Source organism: Oncorhynchus gorbuscha, linkage group LG18, assembly GCF_021184085.1.
Source record: "Oncorhynchus gorbuscha isolate QuinsamMale2020 ecotype Even-year linkage group LG18, OgorEven_v1.0, whole genome shotgun sequence".
In the NCBI taxonomy this organism is placed as follows: Eukaryota; Metazoa; Chordata; class Actinopteri; order Salmoniformes; family Salmonidae; genus Oncorhynchus; species Oncorhynchus gorbuscha.
The window spans coordinates 70,557,481-70,576,070 of NC_060190.1; the positions used below are offsets into that span (position 1 = coordinate 70,557,481).

Here is an 18,590-nt window from a genome sequence, read left to right on the forward strand (position 1 = left end):
ACAGCTACAGACATAAATTACTTTTTCGTAGCAGGTTAGGGGAACTTCCGTATCATGTTTGAATAATTCGCGTAGCCGGTTGGGATTATTAGGTTCGCGAAAATGCTCTTCTGACCTGCTACAAAATGTCCCTTCCGGTCGTAGCCATAGACAAAAGTGGGTCATGTCTAGAAGGGATCCAGCTTTTGTCAAATTTACTTCAAACGTATTTTTGTTGTTGTTGTGGCATTTTACCTAATCTTAACCTGCCACAATTATTATCATAACCTGCTACGTATGTTCTCCTAAGTGAATGAACGTAGCAGTTTAGGAAAATTAGGTTAGGGAAAGGGTTAGCTAAAATTCGATCATAACCTGCTACAAAAAGTAACTTCCGTCCATAGCTGCATTCTATCTAGTAACAACTGCAAACTCCGCTTTCGTTGCTGTACGATGGTGAAACGAGCACACCTGAGTAACGTGTACATTTTTGTTTCCCAATCACGCGAATGAGGAGGGGACTAAATTCGGATGACACATGAAAATGTAACAACAAACGGGGGGGAAAAAAACCTTCTGGACCATGCTAGCAAAGATACTGTTCTGTGACGCTAATACATGCTAATACTAGCTAGCATGATGAGACCAAAGAGAACCTGTTGTGTCGGTGTATGTCGTGCTTGTGGGGAAAACATTTCCAATAGAATATACGTGCACAATCTCTTCAGTCAGTTCGAAGGTCAATGTTTGAAACCATTTGACTACACCACAGCATTGGAGGACCTCACTGGACCAATTTCTCAGGACGATGCCTTACCACACATCATTTGCGAAACGTGTCGTAAACTTCTTAAAAGGTACTACAAAAGCTTTTGCGATGTGGAGAAAATTGGCAGTATATTTCGAGAAAGTGCTCAGAAGCAGAGGGAGAGTCACTCTCTTGCATGGCGAACTCGGGACGCCCAACAAGGTGAGATTAGTATCACCCCGTTTCCCCACGAGAGAATAACAGACGCGTGTAAGGTTACCCCGCGAGATTTGACCGTAACGTTAGTAGTTGTGCCAAAGAGCGAGAACACAGGCGAAGAAGCCACACCACATCCCAACAACGATAACATCAAACCTGAGCCTGCAGAAATCTCAGTATACCTGGAAGAAGATATGGAGCAGGATCCACAGTCTGGCGATGATGCTGCTTCTTTGAAGCTAAGCCAGGTAAACACGTGTTGTCACCTTTAATACCTGCTGTATGTTGGAGAGAAGTCGGGGGGTAGTGTTAAAAGGTTCTAAACATCTTGAAGTTTCAGGTAGGTGTTCAATTTTGATAGTTTGGTCGCAAGTATCAGGTGAAAATGCTTGCTGGGCCATTACATTTTTTTTTTTTATATTGATGGTATTGACATTTCCCCCTTCTAATTTTAGGTGAGTGTGCCAACTAAATACATCCTTACTGGACCCATGGAGAAACTTGTGGATAACATGTTAAATGGACAATTCTTCAGTGCAGCAAAGGCAATAATGGATATTCCTGATTTGGCTTCCCTTGTCACTAAAGAGGTTTTGAACCAAGTTGTCAAAGAATGCAAAGAGCTCACTAGCGTTCCATTCAACTCCATACTTAGACAGACCAGTCCTTCCTCTCTGGAAGCCTTCAGATGGGACACTGTTTTTACTGAATGGAAGACAACCGCACCCACGTTCCTTAGGTTTCTGGAGTCCGCAAGCACATCTACGTGGGTTTCTGCCCTGACCAAAGAACGTGCACAGAGAAAGAACTTCGCCATAGGCATGGCTGGAGCCACTCTTCTCAAGGTACGTTGCGGCAGGATGAGTGCACCCATGTATCGGAACTCGCTTATCATGCACCAGGCTCAGAAGAAAAAGTGCTTCAATAGGTTTGCCAGACTTGGTGTCTGTGTTACAAAGCAAAGCATGCTTCATCTGTTGAGAAGAGTGAGGGCATCGGAAGAAGTAACCAGGACTCCCTCTGCAGGTGAAGACCACAACTACGACTCAGTAGCGCCAAGAAGATCCACAGAAAATACTGACAGACAGGTGTGTAATATTTGTTTCTATCATGGTTGGAGTCTATTCCAATTAAATTTCAGTCAATTCGGGAACTAGGCTTAGACTGAAATTCCAATTGTCTTCAGTGCTTTTCTAGGCTGAACAATTGAAATTGCAATTTGATTTACTTTCTGAATCGACAAGGAATTGCCCCCAACCTCGCTTGTTTATAGTGTCTCCAGCAGGTGTTCACACCTTGACTTTTTCCACATTTTTGTTGCTACAAAGTGGGATTAAAATTGATTTAAATGTAATTTTTGTCAATGATCTACACAAAATACTCAAATGTCAAAGTGGAAGAAAACTTCTAACATTTGTAAAACATTTAGTGAAAAATTAAACAATTTCTTGATTAGAGCAGGATCCAACCCCTTAGTCAATAGATGTTAGAATCACCTTTTCACACCTGGAAAGTGCAACATTTGCCCATTTTATTCTTTTCAAAATACTTCAAGCTCTGTCAAATGGGTTGCTGATCATTGCTGAACAACCATTTTCAGGACTTGCCGTAGATCTTCAAGCAGATTTAAGTCAAAACTGTTTCTCTGCCACTCAGGAAGATTTACTGTCTTCTTAGTAAGCAACTCCAGTGTAAATTTGGCCTTACGTTTTCAAATATTGTCCTGCTGAAAGGTTAATTAATCTCCCAGTGTCTGGTGGAAAGTAGACTAAACCAGGTTTTCCTCTGGGATTTTGCCTGTGCTTAGCTCCATTATGTTTTTTTTATCCTGAAAAACTCATAACATGATGCAGCCACCACTATACTTGAAAATATGGAGTGGTACTCTGTAATGTGACGTATTAGTTTTGTCCTAAACATAACATGTTGTACTAGAGATGTACATTTTGCTGCCGACTAACCCGACCCTCATTAACCGGTCAACAAACGGTCAAATAAATTCCAAACAGTGACATGACCAACAGAAAATACTATGCATGCATACGAGGAACGCACATTTTTCATTAAGAGCTTAATGAAAACATAACAATAGCAAGCCTATAGCTTATTATTGAACATGCAACTGCAGTAATGAAGCAACTATTAACTTAATTTTTCAAACATTTTTGCCGAAATACAATTTTGCGGGAAAACAGTTCACCTGATGTGAGCCGTTCCATATGCTACAGAGATGAAATTATGAAAATCTTTAACTTAGAAAGAGGGGGAATCTAGTAGCAACAACTAGAATGGGTTACTAAAATGACTACTAATATGACTAAAAATGGTAGCTCTTTTTAATCGTTGCCATCAAAACTGTTTTTACCACGCGATTGCGTTTAGAATGATCTGTTGCGCAATGACTGGGTTTATAAAAGCTAGTTTCACTCCAAAACCAGCTTTTTGAGGAGGTGCTCTCTCGCTATCTAACATGTGATGGGCTATTCCGCTCATCAAACTAGGCTTTGTATGCTGTGCGCGTTTGATAAATCAGATAAATGATGACTAACATACACACAAGTCAATTTAACTTGATATGTGTAATCAGGTAGCCTATAGGTCCCACTTCTATGTGTAATCAGGTGCGTGTCCTTACTCAACATTGACAGGAGCGCTCCAAAGAAAAGACAATTACTAAATTGACAACTCGTAAATGGAATAAAGTAAACCAAAAGTTGTTTCTCACAAGTGTAGCCTAAGTTGTGCAATGAGAACGGTAAAGAACTGGAATAATAATGTATTGAATGCAATAATAATGTATTGAATGCAATAATAATGTATTGAATGCAATAATAATGTATTGAATGCAATAATAATGTATTGAATGCAATAATAATGTATTGAATGCAATAATATATATGCCATTTAGCAGACGCTTTTATCCAAAGCGACTTACAGTCATGTGTGCATACATTCTACGTATGGGTGGTCCCGGGGATCGAACCCACTACCCTGGCGTTACAAGCGCCGCGCCATGCTCTACCAACTGAGCTACAGAAGGACCACATAATAATGTATTGAATGCAATAATAATGTATTGAATGCAATAATGTATTGAATGCAATAATAATGTATTGAATGCAATAATAATGTATTGAATGCATTAACAGACATTAACGTAACCAAACATTTGTAGATGAGGAATTAACGGTAAATGTACTACTGTTAAAAAAACAAACAATTTTACTGGTGATTTATTGGGAATTGATAGACACTAACAATCAAATGCAAACCATTCACAATGAAGTTATGAAACAAAGAATGTGCACAAATTGTCAGGAGAGAGCGAGAGACATGCATTGTGCAGCCACATTCCTACTTCTTGGACTGTGCCATGCCCGCGGACTCGGAAATGGATGAGTCCACTGAGATGGGCGCAAATAAGACCGCTGTCTTGTGTGCCATATATACAGCTGTCTTGTGTGCCATATATACAGCTGTCTTGTGTGCCATATATACAGCTGTCTTGTGTGCCATATATTCAGCTGTCTTGTGTGCCATATATACAGCTGTCTTGTGTGCCATATATACAGCTGTCTTGTGTGCCATATATACAGCTGTCTTGTGTGCCATATATACAGCTGTCTTGTGTGCCATATATACCGCTGTCTTGTGTGCCATATATACCGCTGTCTTGTGTGCCATATATACCGCTGTCTTGTGTGCCATATATACAGGGCCTTTGGGAAGTATTCTGACCCCTTGACTTTTTCCATATCTTGTTACGTTACAGCCTTATTCTAAAATGGATTAAATAAATCAAATAATCTGCAATCTACACACACTACCTCATGATGACAGAGTGAGGGGTTTATACAATTTTGCAAATGTATTAAAAATAAATGGATACCTTATTTAAGTAATCAGATCCTTTGCTATGAGACTCGAAATTTAGCTCAGTTGCATCCTGTTTCCATTGATCATCCTTCAGGTGAGGTTGCACAGTTGACAGTGCATGTCAGAACAAAAACCAAGCCATGAGGTGAAATGAGTTGTCTGTTGAGCTCCAAGACAGGATTGTGTCGAGGGACATATTTGGGGAAGGGTACCAAACAATGTCTGCAGCATTGAAGGTCCCCAAGAACACAGTGGCCTCTATCATTCTTAAATGGAAGAAGTTTGGAACCGCCAAGACTCTTCCTAGAGCTGGCCACCCGGCCAAACTGAGCAATCAGGGGGAGAAGGGCCTTGTTCAGGGAGGTGACCAAGAACCCGATGGTCACTCTGACAGAGCTCAGGAGTTCCTCTGTGGATATGGTTGTCCTTCTGGAATGTTCTCCCATCTCTACAGCACTCCACCAATCAGGCCTCTATGGTAGAGTGGCCAGACGGAAGCCACTCCTCAGTAAAAGGAACATGACAGCCAGCTTGGAGTTTGCCAAAAGGCACCTAAAGACTGACTATGAAAAACAAGATTCTCTGGTCTGATGAAACCAAGATTGAACTCTTTGGCCTGAATGCCAAGCATCAAGTCTGGAGGAAACCTCGTACCATCCCTATGGTAAAGCATGGTGGTGGCAGCATCATGCTCTGTGGATGTTTTTCAGAGGCAGGGACTGGGAGACTATTCAGGGTCGAGGCAAAGATGAACGGAGTAAAGTGCAGAGATCCTTGATGAAAACCTGCTCCAGAGCACTCAGGACCTCAGGCTGGGGCGAAGGTTCACCTGCCAACAGGACAACGGACGTAAGCACACAGCCAAGACAACGCAGGAGTGGCTTCAGAACAAGTGTCTGTATGTCCCTGTGTGGCCCAGCCAGAGCCCAGACTTGAACCCGATCTAACATCTCTGGAGAGACCTGAAAATGGCTGTGCAGCAACGCTCCCCATCCAACCTGACATAGCTTGAGAGGATCTGCAGAGAAGAATGGGAGAAACTCTCCAAATACAGGTGTGCCAAACTTGTAGCATCATAGCGAAAAAGACTCTAGGCTGAAATCGCTGCCAAAGGTGGTTCAACAAAGTATTGAGTATAGGGTCTGAAAACTGTAAAAGTGATATTTCATTTATTTATTTTTTGACAAATTTAGCAAAAATGTCTACCTGTTTTTGCTTGTCTTTATGGGGTATTGTGTGTAGATTGAGGGGAAAATAACTCAAATTAGTTTTATGTGGAAAAAGTTAAGGGGTCTGAATACTTTCCGAAGGCACACACACACACACACACACACAAACTCAGTTTTTCACCATTGCTGACATTTAATCCTGGTAAAAATTCCCAGTAGCTGGTAGCATTGCCTTTAAATTGTAACTTGGATCAAATGTTTTGGGTAGCCTTCCACAAGCTTTCCACAATAAGTTGGGTGAATTTGGGCCCACTCCTCCCGACAGAGCTGGTGTAACTGAGTCAGGTTTGTAGGCCTCCTTTCTCACGCACGATTTTTCAGGTCTGCCCACAAATGTTCTATAGGATTGAGGTCAGGGCTTTGTGATGGCCACTCCAATACCTTGACTTTGTTGTCCTTAAGCCATTTTGCCACAACTTTGGAAGTATACTTGGGGTCATTGTCCATTTGGAAGACTAATTTGAAACCAAGCTTTAACTTCCTGACTGATGACTTGAGATGTTGCTTCAATACATCCACATAATTTTACTCCCTCATGATGCCATCTATTTTGTGAAGTGCACCAGTCCCTCCTGCAACAAAGCACCCCCACAACATGATGCTGCAACCCCTGTGCTTCATGGTTGGGATGGTGTTCTTCAGCTTGCAAGCCTCCCCTTTTTCCTCCGAACATAACGATGGTCATTATGGCCAAACAGTTCTATTTTTGTTTCATCAGACCAGAGGTCATTTCTCCAAAAAGTATGATCTTTGTCCCCATGTGTAGTTGCAAACCGTAGTCTGGCTTTTTTATGGCGGTTTTGGAGCAGTGGCTTCTTCCTTGTTGATCGGCCTTTAAGGTTATGTCGATGTAGGACTCATAGGACTTTTGTACCGGTTTCCTCCAGCATCTTCACAAGGTCCTTTGCTGTTGTTCTGTGATTGATTTGCACTTTTCGCATCAAAGTACGTTAATCTCTAGGAGACAGAACGCATCTCCTTCCTGAGCGCTATGACGGCTGCATGGTCCCATGGTGTTTATACTTGCGTACCATTGTTTGTTCAGATGAACGTGGTACCTTCAGGCGTTTGGAAATTACTCCCAAGGATGAGCCAGACTTGTGGAGGTCTACAAAAGGTCTTGGCTGATTTCTTTAGATTTTCCCATGATGTCAAGCAAGGAGGCACTGAGTTTGAAGGTAGGCCTTGGAATTCATTCACAGGTTGAACTCCATTTGACTCAGGTGATGTCAATTAGCCTATCAGAAGCTTCTAAAGCCTTGACATTTTCTGGAATTTTCCAAGCTGTTTCAAGGCACAGTCAACTTAGTGTATGTACATTTCCGACCCACTGGAATTGTGATCCAGTGAAAAAATCTGTCTGTAAACAATTTTTGGAAAAATGACTTGTCATGCACAAAGTAGATGTCCTAACCAACTTGCCAAAATTTTAATTTGTTAACAAGAAATTTGTGGAGTGGTTGAAAAACAAGTTTTAATGACTCCAACCTCTGTGTGTGTGTGTGTGTGTGTGTGTGTGTGTGTGTGTGTGTGTGTGTGTGTGTGTGTGTGTGTGTGTGTGTGTGTGTGTGTGTGTGTGTGTGTGTGTGTGTGTGTGTGCTTCTTCTTGACCAACAGCGTGTTGACTAATTGGGGTCAGCCTTAATTATGTCTAAGGCAACTATGTTGTTGATCCATCCTCTTTAAAAAAAATCCTGTCACAGCCATTAAACTAACTGTTTTAAAGTAACCATTGGCTTTGTGAAATCCTTGAGCGGTTTCCTTTCTCTCCGGTAACTTGAGTTAAGGAAGGACACCTGTATCTTTAATGACGGTGTATTGATACACCGTGCAACTGGTAATTAATAACTTTACCATGCTCAAATGGATTTCTATCTATCTATTGGTGCCCTTTGCCAGGCATTGTAAAACCTCTTTGTGGTTTAGTCTGTTTTAATCTACTGCTCGACTGAGGGACCTTTTTTATAGATAATTGTATGTGTGGGGAACAGGGATGAGGTAGTCATTCAAAAATCATGTTAAACATTATTGCACACAGTGAGTGCATGTAACTTATGTGACTTAAATTCTTACTCCTGCACTTTAGGTTTGCCAAAACAAAGGGGTTTAATAGTTATTGACTCAAGACAGTTCAGCTTTTAATTTTTAATTGATTTGTAAAAAAAAATGTAAACATAATTCCACTTTGATATTATGGGGTATTATGTGTAGGCCAGTGATGAAAAATCTCAATTTGATCACTTTTAAATTCCGGCTGTAACGCAACAAATTGTGGAAGAAGTCAAGGGGTGTGAATACTTTCAGAAGGCACGGTAGGTTGTGTCCTGGTTGTGATATACATTTTATCCCCAATGTGCTCATCCCTTTGTGGAACATGGTGGTTTTTATTCAGTCATTTCATGGCAGAGCAGAGGGAAGTTCTGTCAGAGTTATAGATGTAAAAAATATTGCAATATTTATTGAGTAATGATTTTCTTACCCTTGCCTTAATGGAGCAGGAGGACCCAGAGCCCACAGCGACTGAGAAGCAGCAGGAACCAAGGACCAGTCTGGGGGAAGAGCAGCTTCCAGACTCTGGAACGACAGAGTCCACAACAGTCACATGCACTCCTCTCTTTCGGAGCAAAAACCATGGTCAGGGCCCATCCAAATGCCAGGCCAGGCCCAAACCTCAGCCTCAGCCCGAACATCAGCCTCAGGCCCAGCCTCAGCCCGAACATCAGCCTCAGGCCCAGCCTCAGCCCGAACATCAGCCTCAGGCCCAGCCTCAGCCCCAACATCCGCCTCAGCCCCAGCCTCAGCCCCAACATCAGGCCCAGCCTCAGCCCCAACATCAGGCCCAGCCTCAGCCCCAACATCAGGCCCAGCCTCAGCCCCAACATCAGGCCCAGCCCAAGCCTCAGCCCAAACCCCAGCCCTTCCCCACAACCTTTCTCCTGGCCCAACCCTTCCAAACAGCACAGAACCAAACTGTTATGTTGTCTAAACAGAATGGCCCCCTGATGATATTTACACTTCCCTATGTGCAAAGCCCTGCAGCTCAAAGTGAGGAAGTCAAAGGTGTGGAAAGCACTACGTTGCACAACTACAACGTTCCTTGTTCTTGCCAGGTGTGTGGGCAATCATTTGACTTCACGCGTCATTTGATAAGACATGTTCAGATGCACTTAGCGGAGCAAAACCGTTTGTGTGGTTTGTGTGGGAAGGTCCTTGGGCCTGCAGAGAACATGGCGGTTCACCTGCAAACTCACAGTCTAATGAGAACTTTTTGTCATATTTGTGGCAAATGTTTCCCTAAGAATTCTGAGCTGAAATACCATATAAGTATTTATCACTATGTTGAGAAGCCACATCTGTGCGAAGTGTGTGGCAAAACCTTCAGACATGGCAAGGCCCTTAAAGAACATCATACGTCCGCTCACATAGAGGGACGAGATAAGCCATATAAATGCCATTTGTGCCGAAAAGGCTTCTCAGGGGAAAGACAAGTTAAACTCCACCAGTTAACTCATACTGGAGAGAAACCGTTTCAGTGTGAAGATTGTGGCATGTGCTTCAGGGAGAAGAACACTCTTAAAGGGCACATGAGGACTCACACAGGGGAGAAACCATATAAGTGCAGAGAGTGTGGAAAATGCTTTAGATTGTTAGGTGCTTTAAAATGTCACCTACTAACTCACACTGGAGAGAAACCGTATCGCTGCAACGTCTGTGGCAGATGCTTCAGTCAGTCCTCATCCCGCAAGACTCACATGAAAACTCACAAAATGGCTCACGCACCACAGAGTGCAGAGAGACCACAGAGTGCAGAGAGACCACAGAGTGCAGAGAGACCACAGAGTGCAGAGAGACCACAGAGTGCAGAAAAGGCTTTGTCGGAGTAGGATCTCTAAAATGCTGGTCCAATGGAGAGACACCATAGCTTAGATCCCCCTCACAACACATATGAACATTTACTAAAGGGAGAACCCACAACATGCCTTAGAAGTTGTAAAAGTGGCCTGTTCTGACATGTTTTAGAAGACAAAGACATGCCTCTAAAGTCACTTCTCTTGTTTAAATACATTGTGAATTAGCAGTTTGAAAACATCGCTTAAGGACTTAGACTGACTCTCCAACATTCCACAGTACATGTCATTTTCACAAACAGGAGTCGACAGCATATGGTCAACTTGTCTGTCCCAAATTGTTATGAGACTGCCGACTAGTCCCTAAAATGTGTTAGTCTCACAGTTACAGATTGATTCATTTCTTTATGTTTTGGTTAAAAATGATTGTGTATTGTAGCTGCCAGAGGATAACACAATAAAATATTTTGTACTGTTTTTCAACCACAGAAGGGACACTTCTCATAATAATGAGAATGCATATTCACTGAATAGGTTTAACTCCTCTTCCATGTAGTATTACTGTTGGTTAAACCTTAAGATGCATGAGAACTGAATGTTTTTTTACTAAACATACTAAACTCAGAAAAAAAAGAAATGTCCTCTCACGGTCAACTGTGTTTATTTTCAGCAAACTTAACTTGTAAATACTTGATTGATCATAAGATTCTACAACTGAGACATAAACTGAACATGTTCCACAGACATGTGACTAACAGGAATGGAATCATGTGTACCTGAACAAAGAGAAGGGGGGGGGGGTCAAAATCAAAAGTAACAGTCAGTATCAGATGTGGCCACCAGCTGAATTAATTACTGTAGTACATCTCTTCCTCATGTACTGCACCATATTTGCCAGTTCTTGCTGTGAGATATTACCCCACTCTTCCATTAAGGTAAGTTCCTGGACATTTCTGGGGGGAATGGCCCTAGCCCTCACCCTCCGATCCAACAGGTCCCAGACATGCTCAATGGGATTGAGATATGGGCTCTTCGCTGGCCATGGCAGAACACTGACATTCCTGTCTTGCAGGAAATCACGCACAGAATGAGCAGTATGGCTGGTGGCATTGTCATGCTGGAGGTTCATGTCAGGATGACTGCAGGAAGGGTACCACATGAGGGAGGAGGATGTCTTCACTGTAACGCACAGGGTTTAGATTGCCTGCAATAACAACAAGCTCAGTCCAATGATGCTGTGACACACCGCCCCAGACCATGTCACGGATCCTCCTCCAAATCGATCCCTCTCCAGAGTACAGACCTCGGTGTAACACTCATTCCTTCGACGATAAACGCGAATCCGACCATCACCCCTGGTGAGACAAAACTTCTACTTGTCAGTGAAGAGCACTTTTTGCCAGTCCTGTCTGGTCCAGCAACGGTGGGTTTGTGCCCATAGGCGATGGCGCATGTTCATTAATTGTTTATTGTTCATTGAACAAGCATGGGAAACAGTGTGAAGTTATTTGGAATTTTACAAATTATCCTTGAAAAATGGATGTTTCTTTTTTTTGCTGAATTTAGATAGTCGAAACTGTTGTCTTTGCTGTTGTTATCTTTGTTTCACTGCAGTCCCAGAAGGTGGCGATAATGCGCCAACTTGAATGTTGTTGGGTGCGCCCTGAACCGTAGAAGAAGACTTTCAATCGTAAACAACTAGCTAACGTTAGCTGGCTGCTAGTGTGCGTTTCTTTTCGCAAAAAAAATGGCCAAATTGGAGTTGCTAAGTTTGTTTCTCACTGAACGATTAACGTCTGCTGCACAGGATATATATAAAATGTTAGAAGAAACGTTTGCAGAATACCAAGCAGAGATCACTTACGTAAAGAGAGAGAATGAATTTCTACGGAAGCAGTTTAATGCTAACAGACCGAGAAAAGTGAACGTTAAACGAGGTTTGTAGGACCTAATAATGCACATTTCATTATTGGAAATTTAAGCCATATTTCTATCTAAAAGAGAATATCAGGGTGTGAACTAGCTACTGAACTTGTGTTTAGGAGGAGTTGTGACATGTGCAGTTCACGCACGTCCGCTATAGAATTGTTTTACCAACAAGGGGTCTGTCTGAGATGTTATTTTGTCAACCATCCATAACTGCAGGTCTACGACAGATCACCCGCACTGTCTCTGTAGCAGTAGCTCCCCCAAAGCTGAAGCAGGAGTCGAGCCCCACTCTGGGGAAGGAGGTTTCACAAACTGAGGAGAAGAAGCAAGAAGCAAGGACCAGTCAGGGGGAAGAGCAGCTTCAAGAGACTGGAACAACAGAATTGATGCCTACACCCACCACTCACTGTTGCAGCGAAGACAATGATCTTGGCCCATCCAAAACATTGCCCCAGATCCAGCCCAAGCCCTTACCCTCCTTACCCATACCCCTTCTCCTGGCTCAGCCCGCACAGCCCTTCCAAATCGCACAGAACCAAGCCGTCGTCTTATCTCATCAGATATCGCCTCTGGTCATTCAGGTTGTAAAGAAATTGTTTATTTGTAAAGACTGTGGGAAGACTTTCCGTTACATGAGTCGTTTGAAACAGCACACACGCATGGCTCACACGCAGGAAAAACCCCACTGCTGTACGTTGTGTGGAAAGTGTTTTCTTACCGCCAGCAAGTTAAAAACACACCAGCTAATACACACCGGCGAGAGACCCTACCTCTGTAATGTCTGTGGTCACTGTTTCAACCAGAGGTCGAACCTTAAAGTACACATGCAGAGGAAACACAAAGATGTCAAGGGTGTGTGACAAACAAAAACATCGCATTCAGTATACGGATTTACATTCATATTTACATTTTAGTAATTTAGAAGACGTTCTTAGCCAGAGCGACTTACAGTTAATGCATTCATCTTAAGATAGCTAGGTGGGATGATGAAAAGGTTATGTGGGAAAAAGACAGCAAAAATAAATAAAGTTGTAAGACACATCTCCCCAACCCCTACATTCAGGTGTATGTCAGTGGAGGCTGAGGGGAGAATGGCTCATAAGTTTCCCCAACCAAACCACTACATTCAGGTGTATGTCAGTGGAGGCTGAGGGGAGAATTGCTCATAAGTTTCCCCAACCCCTACATTCAGGTGTATGTCAGTGGAGGCTGAGGGGAGAACGGCTCATAAGTTTCCCCAACCCCTACATTCAGGTGTATGTCAGTGGAGGCTGAGGGGAAAACGGCTCATAAGTTTCCCCAACCAAACCACTACATTCAGGTGTATGTCAGTGGAGGCTGAGGGGAGGGGAGAATGGCTCATAAGTTTCCCCAACCACTACATTCAGGTGTATGTCAGTGGAGGCTGAGGGGAGAACGGCTCATAAGTTTCCCCAACCCCAACATTCATGTGTATGTCAGTGGAGGCTGAGGGGAGAACGGCTCATAAGTTTCCCCAACCACTACATTCAGGTGTATGTCAGTGGAGGCTGAGGGGAGAACGGCTCACATAAGTCTGGACCGGAGTGAATGGAGTGGCATTGATACCAATCCCCACATTTCCCTCCAGCCATTACCACGAGCCCGTCCTCACCAAATTAAGTTGCCACCACCCTCCTGTGGTGTATATAATTTCTCCTCCCTTTCTTCCCTGTATTGTTGTCTCAAATCATAAACTACATTGAAGATGTAAAACAGCCTGTTTTCTTTTACAGGCTACAACCTCTAACTTGTATCATATTTTGGCTCTAATTGCTGGACAGGTCTTGCATGGTTAGATGCTTTTTTTGCTCAGCTCAAAAGCATATTAAAACAAAATATTGCTTAACACTCAAAGCTCACTCATTGGTATTCACTTCTGTAGCCTGTGGTATGTGCCCAAAATTAACATGCCCTTTTAAACCTACATAAACCATTTAAACATATTTACTGTTGTGCTGTCTTCCATAAGAACACCCTGTACAGTACTGAAAAATATTGCTTAACACTCAAAGCTCACTCATTGGTATTCACTTCTGTAGCCTGTGGTATGTGCCCAAAATTAACATGCCCTTTTAAACCTACATAAACCATTTAAACATATTTACTGTTGTGCTGTCTTCCATAAGAACACCCTGTACAGTACTGAAAAATATTGCTTAACGTGCAACAATGCATTCATTTTCAGCGTTCATTGAGAGCTGAACATGATGTTTGGGTTTTGGCCTTATCATATTTAGGGCCTCGCGTTTTCCTATTATTACGGTAACAGCGGGCATTCCTTATCACGTGATCAGCGAGAGCATCTTTTAGTTCCATTTTGGATGATAGCGAGAGCTCTTGTCGCTAGCTACGACACCCGAAAATGACTAAATTGCAATTTTTAAATGTATTTTTGACCGAGCGGCTTATGCTCGCTGCCCAGGAGATCTATAAGTCCGTCGAAGACACGATTTTGGAATACCAAGAGGAGATTGCGCTCAGGGAGAGGGAGAACGACCATCTGAGACGTCGGCTTCGAGACGCTGGGATTGAAATATGGCCAGGTTAGTAGCTACCATGCTAAAATTAGCACGGAAGCCGCACGCTAGGAAACCAAATTGGTCACTAAAGTGCTGTTGTATGCATGCATAGCTGCGTAACTAGCGAAAGGGCCCTTGTTTAAAAAAAATATCTATATATATTTTACACCCTGTATTAACGCTTCGAGAAGTAGCCAGGTAACTCATGTTTTTCAGAAGGCTAACATTAGCTAATAATGTAAGCGGTTGCTAACTCAGCTAGCTAGTTAGCCACCTTTGTTCCTTAGCTAGCTAGTTGTTGCGATTTAGACTAGAATTTCAGGCATCAGCCTTGCTGATTAATTTCTGAAATCGGGTTCCTGTGATAACGTTTATATTAATTTAGTTTATCGTATTTTTCCGCGATCGTAAATCATATCTGACTGCCACGTCCCTCCCACTCTTCCATCCAGACCGTCAGTCCATGGCACTATTGGAGGAGGAGGATAGCGAGCATCCCCGCCGGGAGTGGAGCCCCAGTATGGGCCATGATGAGCGCATCCCCATCCTGATCAAGGAGAAACGGGAGCTCAGGTACAGCCAGGGGGACGATCAGCTTCGCGGCCACGGCTCCTGCAGCACCCCAGAGTCCATGTTCACCCCTCCCCGCGTCAGCAACGAATACCCCCAGGACCCTCCCCACTCCTCCAACCTGCCCCAGAACCCGTCGGTGGAGAACAGAGAGAGGGAGCCTGGTCCCAGAAGCTCATCCAGACATGTCAAATCAGAAGGGTCCCACAGAGGCTCATCGTCGTCTTCATCCAACAGCGGCCCGCAGCCCCTGGCCACAGTCAACCCCAACTGCTCCAACGAGAACATTGACATCATTGGGGTGGAGAACGGAGGGCAGATGTCGGCGGCTAAAGGACGAGCCGGCGGGAGCAGAGGTCAGGGCTCCCACTTAGGCAACCAGGGCGCTAATTCCACTGCGGCCGCAGAGTGTGGAAAATCTCCTCTCCAGGTGCACGTGTCGTCGTTCTGCTGCAGGGTGTGCGGGGAGACGTTCAGCCACGTCGGACACCTGCATGTCCACGTCCAGGTGCACACCCGAGAAAAGCCGTATCGCTGCGGGGTGTGTGGAAAGTGCTGCAGCTCCTCCGGCAGGCTCCAGGAGCATGCCAGGAGTCACACTGGAGAGAAGCCGTACCGCTGCCAGAGCTGTGGCAAAGGATTTACCCAGATGGCCCATCTCAAGGTCCACATGCGTATCCACACAGGAGAGAAACCCTACAGCTGCCCCGTGTGTGGCAAGTGTTTCAGCCGCTCTGACAAAATCAAACGTCACCTCCAGACCCACAGCCGCGAGGGCACCTACTTCTCGGGGCAGTGAGATGAGGGAGACACCACCGTTGATGGTTATTGTTAATGAACGACTGAGTCTCGGTATATGAATGAATTGCTGATTATGGGACATTTTTTTAAAAGCTAAAATTGCTGCCACTAAGACAAGGCTTGTTTTTTCTCACTCTCTCTCTCTCTCTGAGCTATTCTGTGACTTTCTTAGAATGTTTTATCTCTCCTAAGTAACAGTTCTCTCCATGCCATAGTCTATCTCTCATGCAATAGGATTTGTATTGCAGTATAGTCAATTTAGTATATGTCCATTTTTTAAATTTTTGTATTTGAGTTATTAGCTAGTATTTCCTAATGATTTAGTATTTTAGTCATAAGCTTGATAGCATGATGATAATGAAGTCTTCCGCTATGCGTCTTGCACGGAGTGCATTCAGGATTGCAACAATGCAGCGTTCCAATACGTGGTCTTGCCCCAGATGATTTGCACAGGGCCAATTTACACCAATTTCAAGTTTCTAAAAGCAATGGTTGTTTTAGAATTTAATTTATTTTTGATAAAGTATATCACAGACTCTTCTAACACCCTGAAATCTGATTTCCTGAATCACCTGGCTGAAATTTGTAAGCTTTTTTTTTTTTTTTTTTTAATGAACACTGGCTAACCGTATGGGCATTGTTTATAAACAGTTGTCCATTTTTTGAGTTTCCAAATATGGATATAAAGTAGACATGTTAGTTCAGGTGAGGTCAGGGGTGGGCATTACGGTTAGCAATAGCCCTGCCCGCTGTATTCTATGTTTCCGTATGGTTAGCCACATAAAGCCTCCCTGATATACTACATTTTAAAGAAGCATTGCCTCTCCCTCAATCACACCAACAGCGTCATTGCAGTTTGGTACACCAGGAATATTCTGAACAAAAATATAAACGCAACAATTTAAACTATTTTGCTGAATTCATATAATGAAATCAGTCAATTGAAATAAATTCATTAGGCCCTAATCTATGGATTTCACATGAATGGGCAAGGGCACAGCCATGGTTGGGCCTTGGAGGGCATAGGCCCACCCACTGGGGAGCCAGGGCCAGCCAGTCAGAATTAGTTTTTCCTAAAAATGTGCTTTATTACAATTTAGACACACGTATCCCTTAGTTCCATCAGCTGCCCGGGTGGCTGGTCACAGAAAATCCAGCAAGTGAAGAAGTCTGATATGGAGGTTCAGGGCTGGCGTGGTTACACTTGATCTGCGGTTCTGAGGCCGGTTGGATGTACTGCCAAATTCTCTAAAATGACTTGAGGTGGCTTATGGTAGAGAAATTAGCATTCAATTCTCTGGCGACAGCTTTGGTGGACATTCCTGCAGTCAGCATGCCAATTACATGCTCCCTCAACTTGAGATGTCTGTGGCATTATGTTGTGACAAAACTGCACATTTTAGAGTGGCCTTTTATTGTCCCCAGCACAGGGTGCACCTGTGTCAAGATCAGCTTGTTGATATTCCACAACCGTCAGGTGGATGTTGGCAAACAAGAAATGCTCAATACAGAGATGTAAACACATTTGTGCAAAACATTTGAGAGAAATAGGCTTTTTTGTGTGTATGAAACATTTCTGGCATCTTTTATTTCCGCTCATGAAACATGGGGCTAACACTTTTACTTTTTTATATTTTTGTTCAGTATACATACATTTCCAATAGAACGCTGCATTGTAGTGCGTTCTGTGTGGTGCATGCGTTGGATATATCCAACGTATGCATCAAATTGTATGGTAGAGATACGCGTTCAGTGTGTTTGCGTGGCAACGCAAAATGATATGCAATGGTGTTGTCAGTCTGATCAAGGCATTAGTCACGGTCGCAGAACTGTGTACTGCCCCCTGAATTTCAGTCAACTTGTAACTGATACAATAACATACTATTGTCACAGAGGAGTCAACACCGAGACTGCTATTCTGCAAGATCAATTTGACCTTGGTGATGATCATTCTGTATATGACCACTATCTATCCCCCACCTCTGATGCAGATAGGGTTTGAGTCCTCTATGACCTGCACTACTACAGTATTTAACCAACACGGTGCAGGGAAAGACCGCTTCCTCAGCTGAGTCATACAGTATTTTACCCTGTATGTGTCTGTGCTGCTTGTTTCAAGAGGATTGGTCCTGAGCTAGGTGCTGCTGCACATATATTCACTATACTAAATATCTAGTAATGGTGGCCAGTTGTTTGCAAGTGTAAAATAACAAAATTCAGACCCTAATCAAGGTTTCTCCTGGAATAAAAAGTACTTTTTAGTGTATACTGTGAAAGCATTTAATCCAGGAGTATTAAATGCCGAGCTGAGACCAATGCTCAGGAACAAGCAGTAGGCCTATGGCCCATACCAGATACAAACCACAGCCCCATCACTTAGGCCAAGTGTCTTGGGCAATAGGGGCTATGGGGTTGTCACAAGACAGGGCCTTTATCACCTCTCAGGACTGAGGCTACTACAGTAGGCCGTCTAACTCCATCGACATTCCTCCAGTCTCTTCCCCACAGTCTATTCTGGGACACTGCTGCTCCCACACACATTACTGTACAGTGTTGTATCATTGTGTACTAAATGTTATTTTTTAATAAACTAGTAACTGACCACGCTGTCTTTGTTCATTTCTCCTTATATAGGCATACAGGCCGAGAGATGGCCGGCACTAGAATAAGATGTTTGTTTGCATGATTATTAGCCGTTCAAGTGAACAAATCAATTCCGACTGAACCTAAATGTACATTTAAAACAACTCTACCGACACAGCAGAGTCCCTAAATCCCAAATCCAGATGAACTACCCACACCTATCTACGGTTTTTATTTTCATGTCATCATTATTTAACTAGGCAACTCG

The 18,590-nt window shown here is 43.3% G+C and overlaps 3 protein-coding genes across 4 annotated transcripts; all 3 read left to right on the forward strand.

The window, feature by feature from the left end:
- Nucleotides 1-12: 12 nt before the first annotated feature.
- On the forward strand, nucleotides 13-10,554 carry LOC124003361 (zinc finger protein 37-like). Of its 2 annotated transcripts, none has more exons than XM_046311540.1 (3): nucleotides 13-1,194; nucleotides 1,402-2,034; nucleotides 8,547-10,554. In XM_046311540.1, exons 1-3 carry the CDS (start codon nucleotides 598-600, stop codon nucleotides 9,933-9,935), a joined length of 2,619 nt encoding a protein of 872 aa, XP_046167496.1. In that variant the 5' UTR covers nucleotides 13-597; the 3' UTR covers nucleotides 9,936-10,554. The 2 variants fall into 2 exon arrangements, with proteins under 2 accessions (XP_046167496.1, XP_046167497.1); XM_046311541.1 differs by having other exon boundaries at nucleotides 19-1,194; nucleotides 8,550-10,552.
- Nucleotides 10,555-11,567: 1,013 nt separating this feature from the next.
- LOC124003650 (zinc finger protein 250-like) lies at nucleotides 11,568-13,792 on the forward strand. The gene is made up of 2 exons (XM_046312139.1): nucleotides 11,568-11,836; nucleotides 12,045-13,792. The coding sequence occupies exons 1-2, from the start codon at nucleotides 11,647-11,649 to the stop codon at nucleotides 12,686-12,688; spliced, it is 834 nt and encodes a 277-aa protein (XP_046168095.1). The 5' UTR covers nucleotides 11,568-11,646; the 3' UTR covers nucleotides 12,689-13,792.
- A 350-nt stretch (nucleotides 13,793-14,142) lies between these two features.
- LOC124003562 (zinc finger protein OZF-like) lies at nucleotides 14,143-18,341 on the forward strand. The gene is made up of 2 exons (XM_046311917.1): nucleotides 14,143-14,392; nucleotides 14,821-18,341. The coding sequence occupies exons 1-2, from the start codon at nucleotides 14,212-14,214 to the stop codon at nucleotides 15,735-15,737; spliced, it is 1,098 nt and encodes a 365-aa protein (XP_046167873.1). The 5' UTR covers nucleotides 14,143-14,211; the 3' UTR covers nucleotides 15,738-18,341.
- The last annotated feature ends 249 nt before the right edge of the window (nucleotides 18,342-18,590 follow it).

Excerpts from the sequence above, each read along its gene's own strand:
- LOC124003361 (XM_046311540.1), top strand. The coding sequence starts at position 598 with ATGCTAATACTAGCTAGCATGATGAGACCAAAGAGAACCTGTTGTGTC. Across the intron at positions 1,195-1,401 it reads CTTCTTTGAAGCTAAGCCAG|GTGAGTGTGCCAACTAAATA; the intron begins GTAAACACGTGT and ends TTCTAATTTTAG. Across the intron at positions 2,035-8,546 it reads CAGAAAATACTGACAGACAG|CAGGAGGACCCAGAGCCCAC; the intron begins GTGTGTAATATT and ends GCCTTAATGGAG.
- LOC124003650 (XM_046312139.1), top strand. The coding sequence starts at position 11,647 with ATGGCCAAATTGGAGTTGCTAAGTTTGTTTCTCACTGAACGATTAACG. Across the intron at positions 11,837-12,044 it reads AAAAGTGAACGTTAAACGAG|GTCTACGACAGATCACCCGC; the intron begins GTTTGTAGGACC and ends CCATAACTGCAG.
- LOC124003562 (XM_046311917.1), top strand. The coding sequence starts at position 14,212 with ATGACTAAATTGCAATTTTTAAATGTATTTTTGACCGAGCGGCTTATG. Across the intron at positions 14,393-14,820 it reads TGGGATTGAAATATGGCCAG|ACCGTCAGTCCATGGCACTA; the intron begins GTTAGTAGCTAC and ends TCTTCCATCCAG.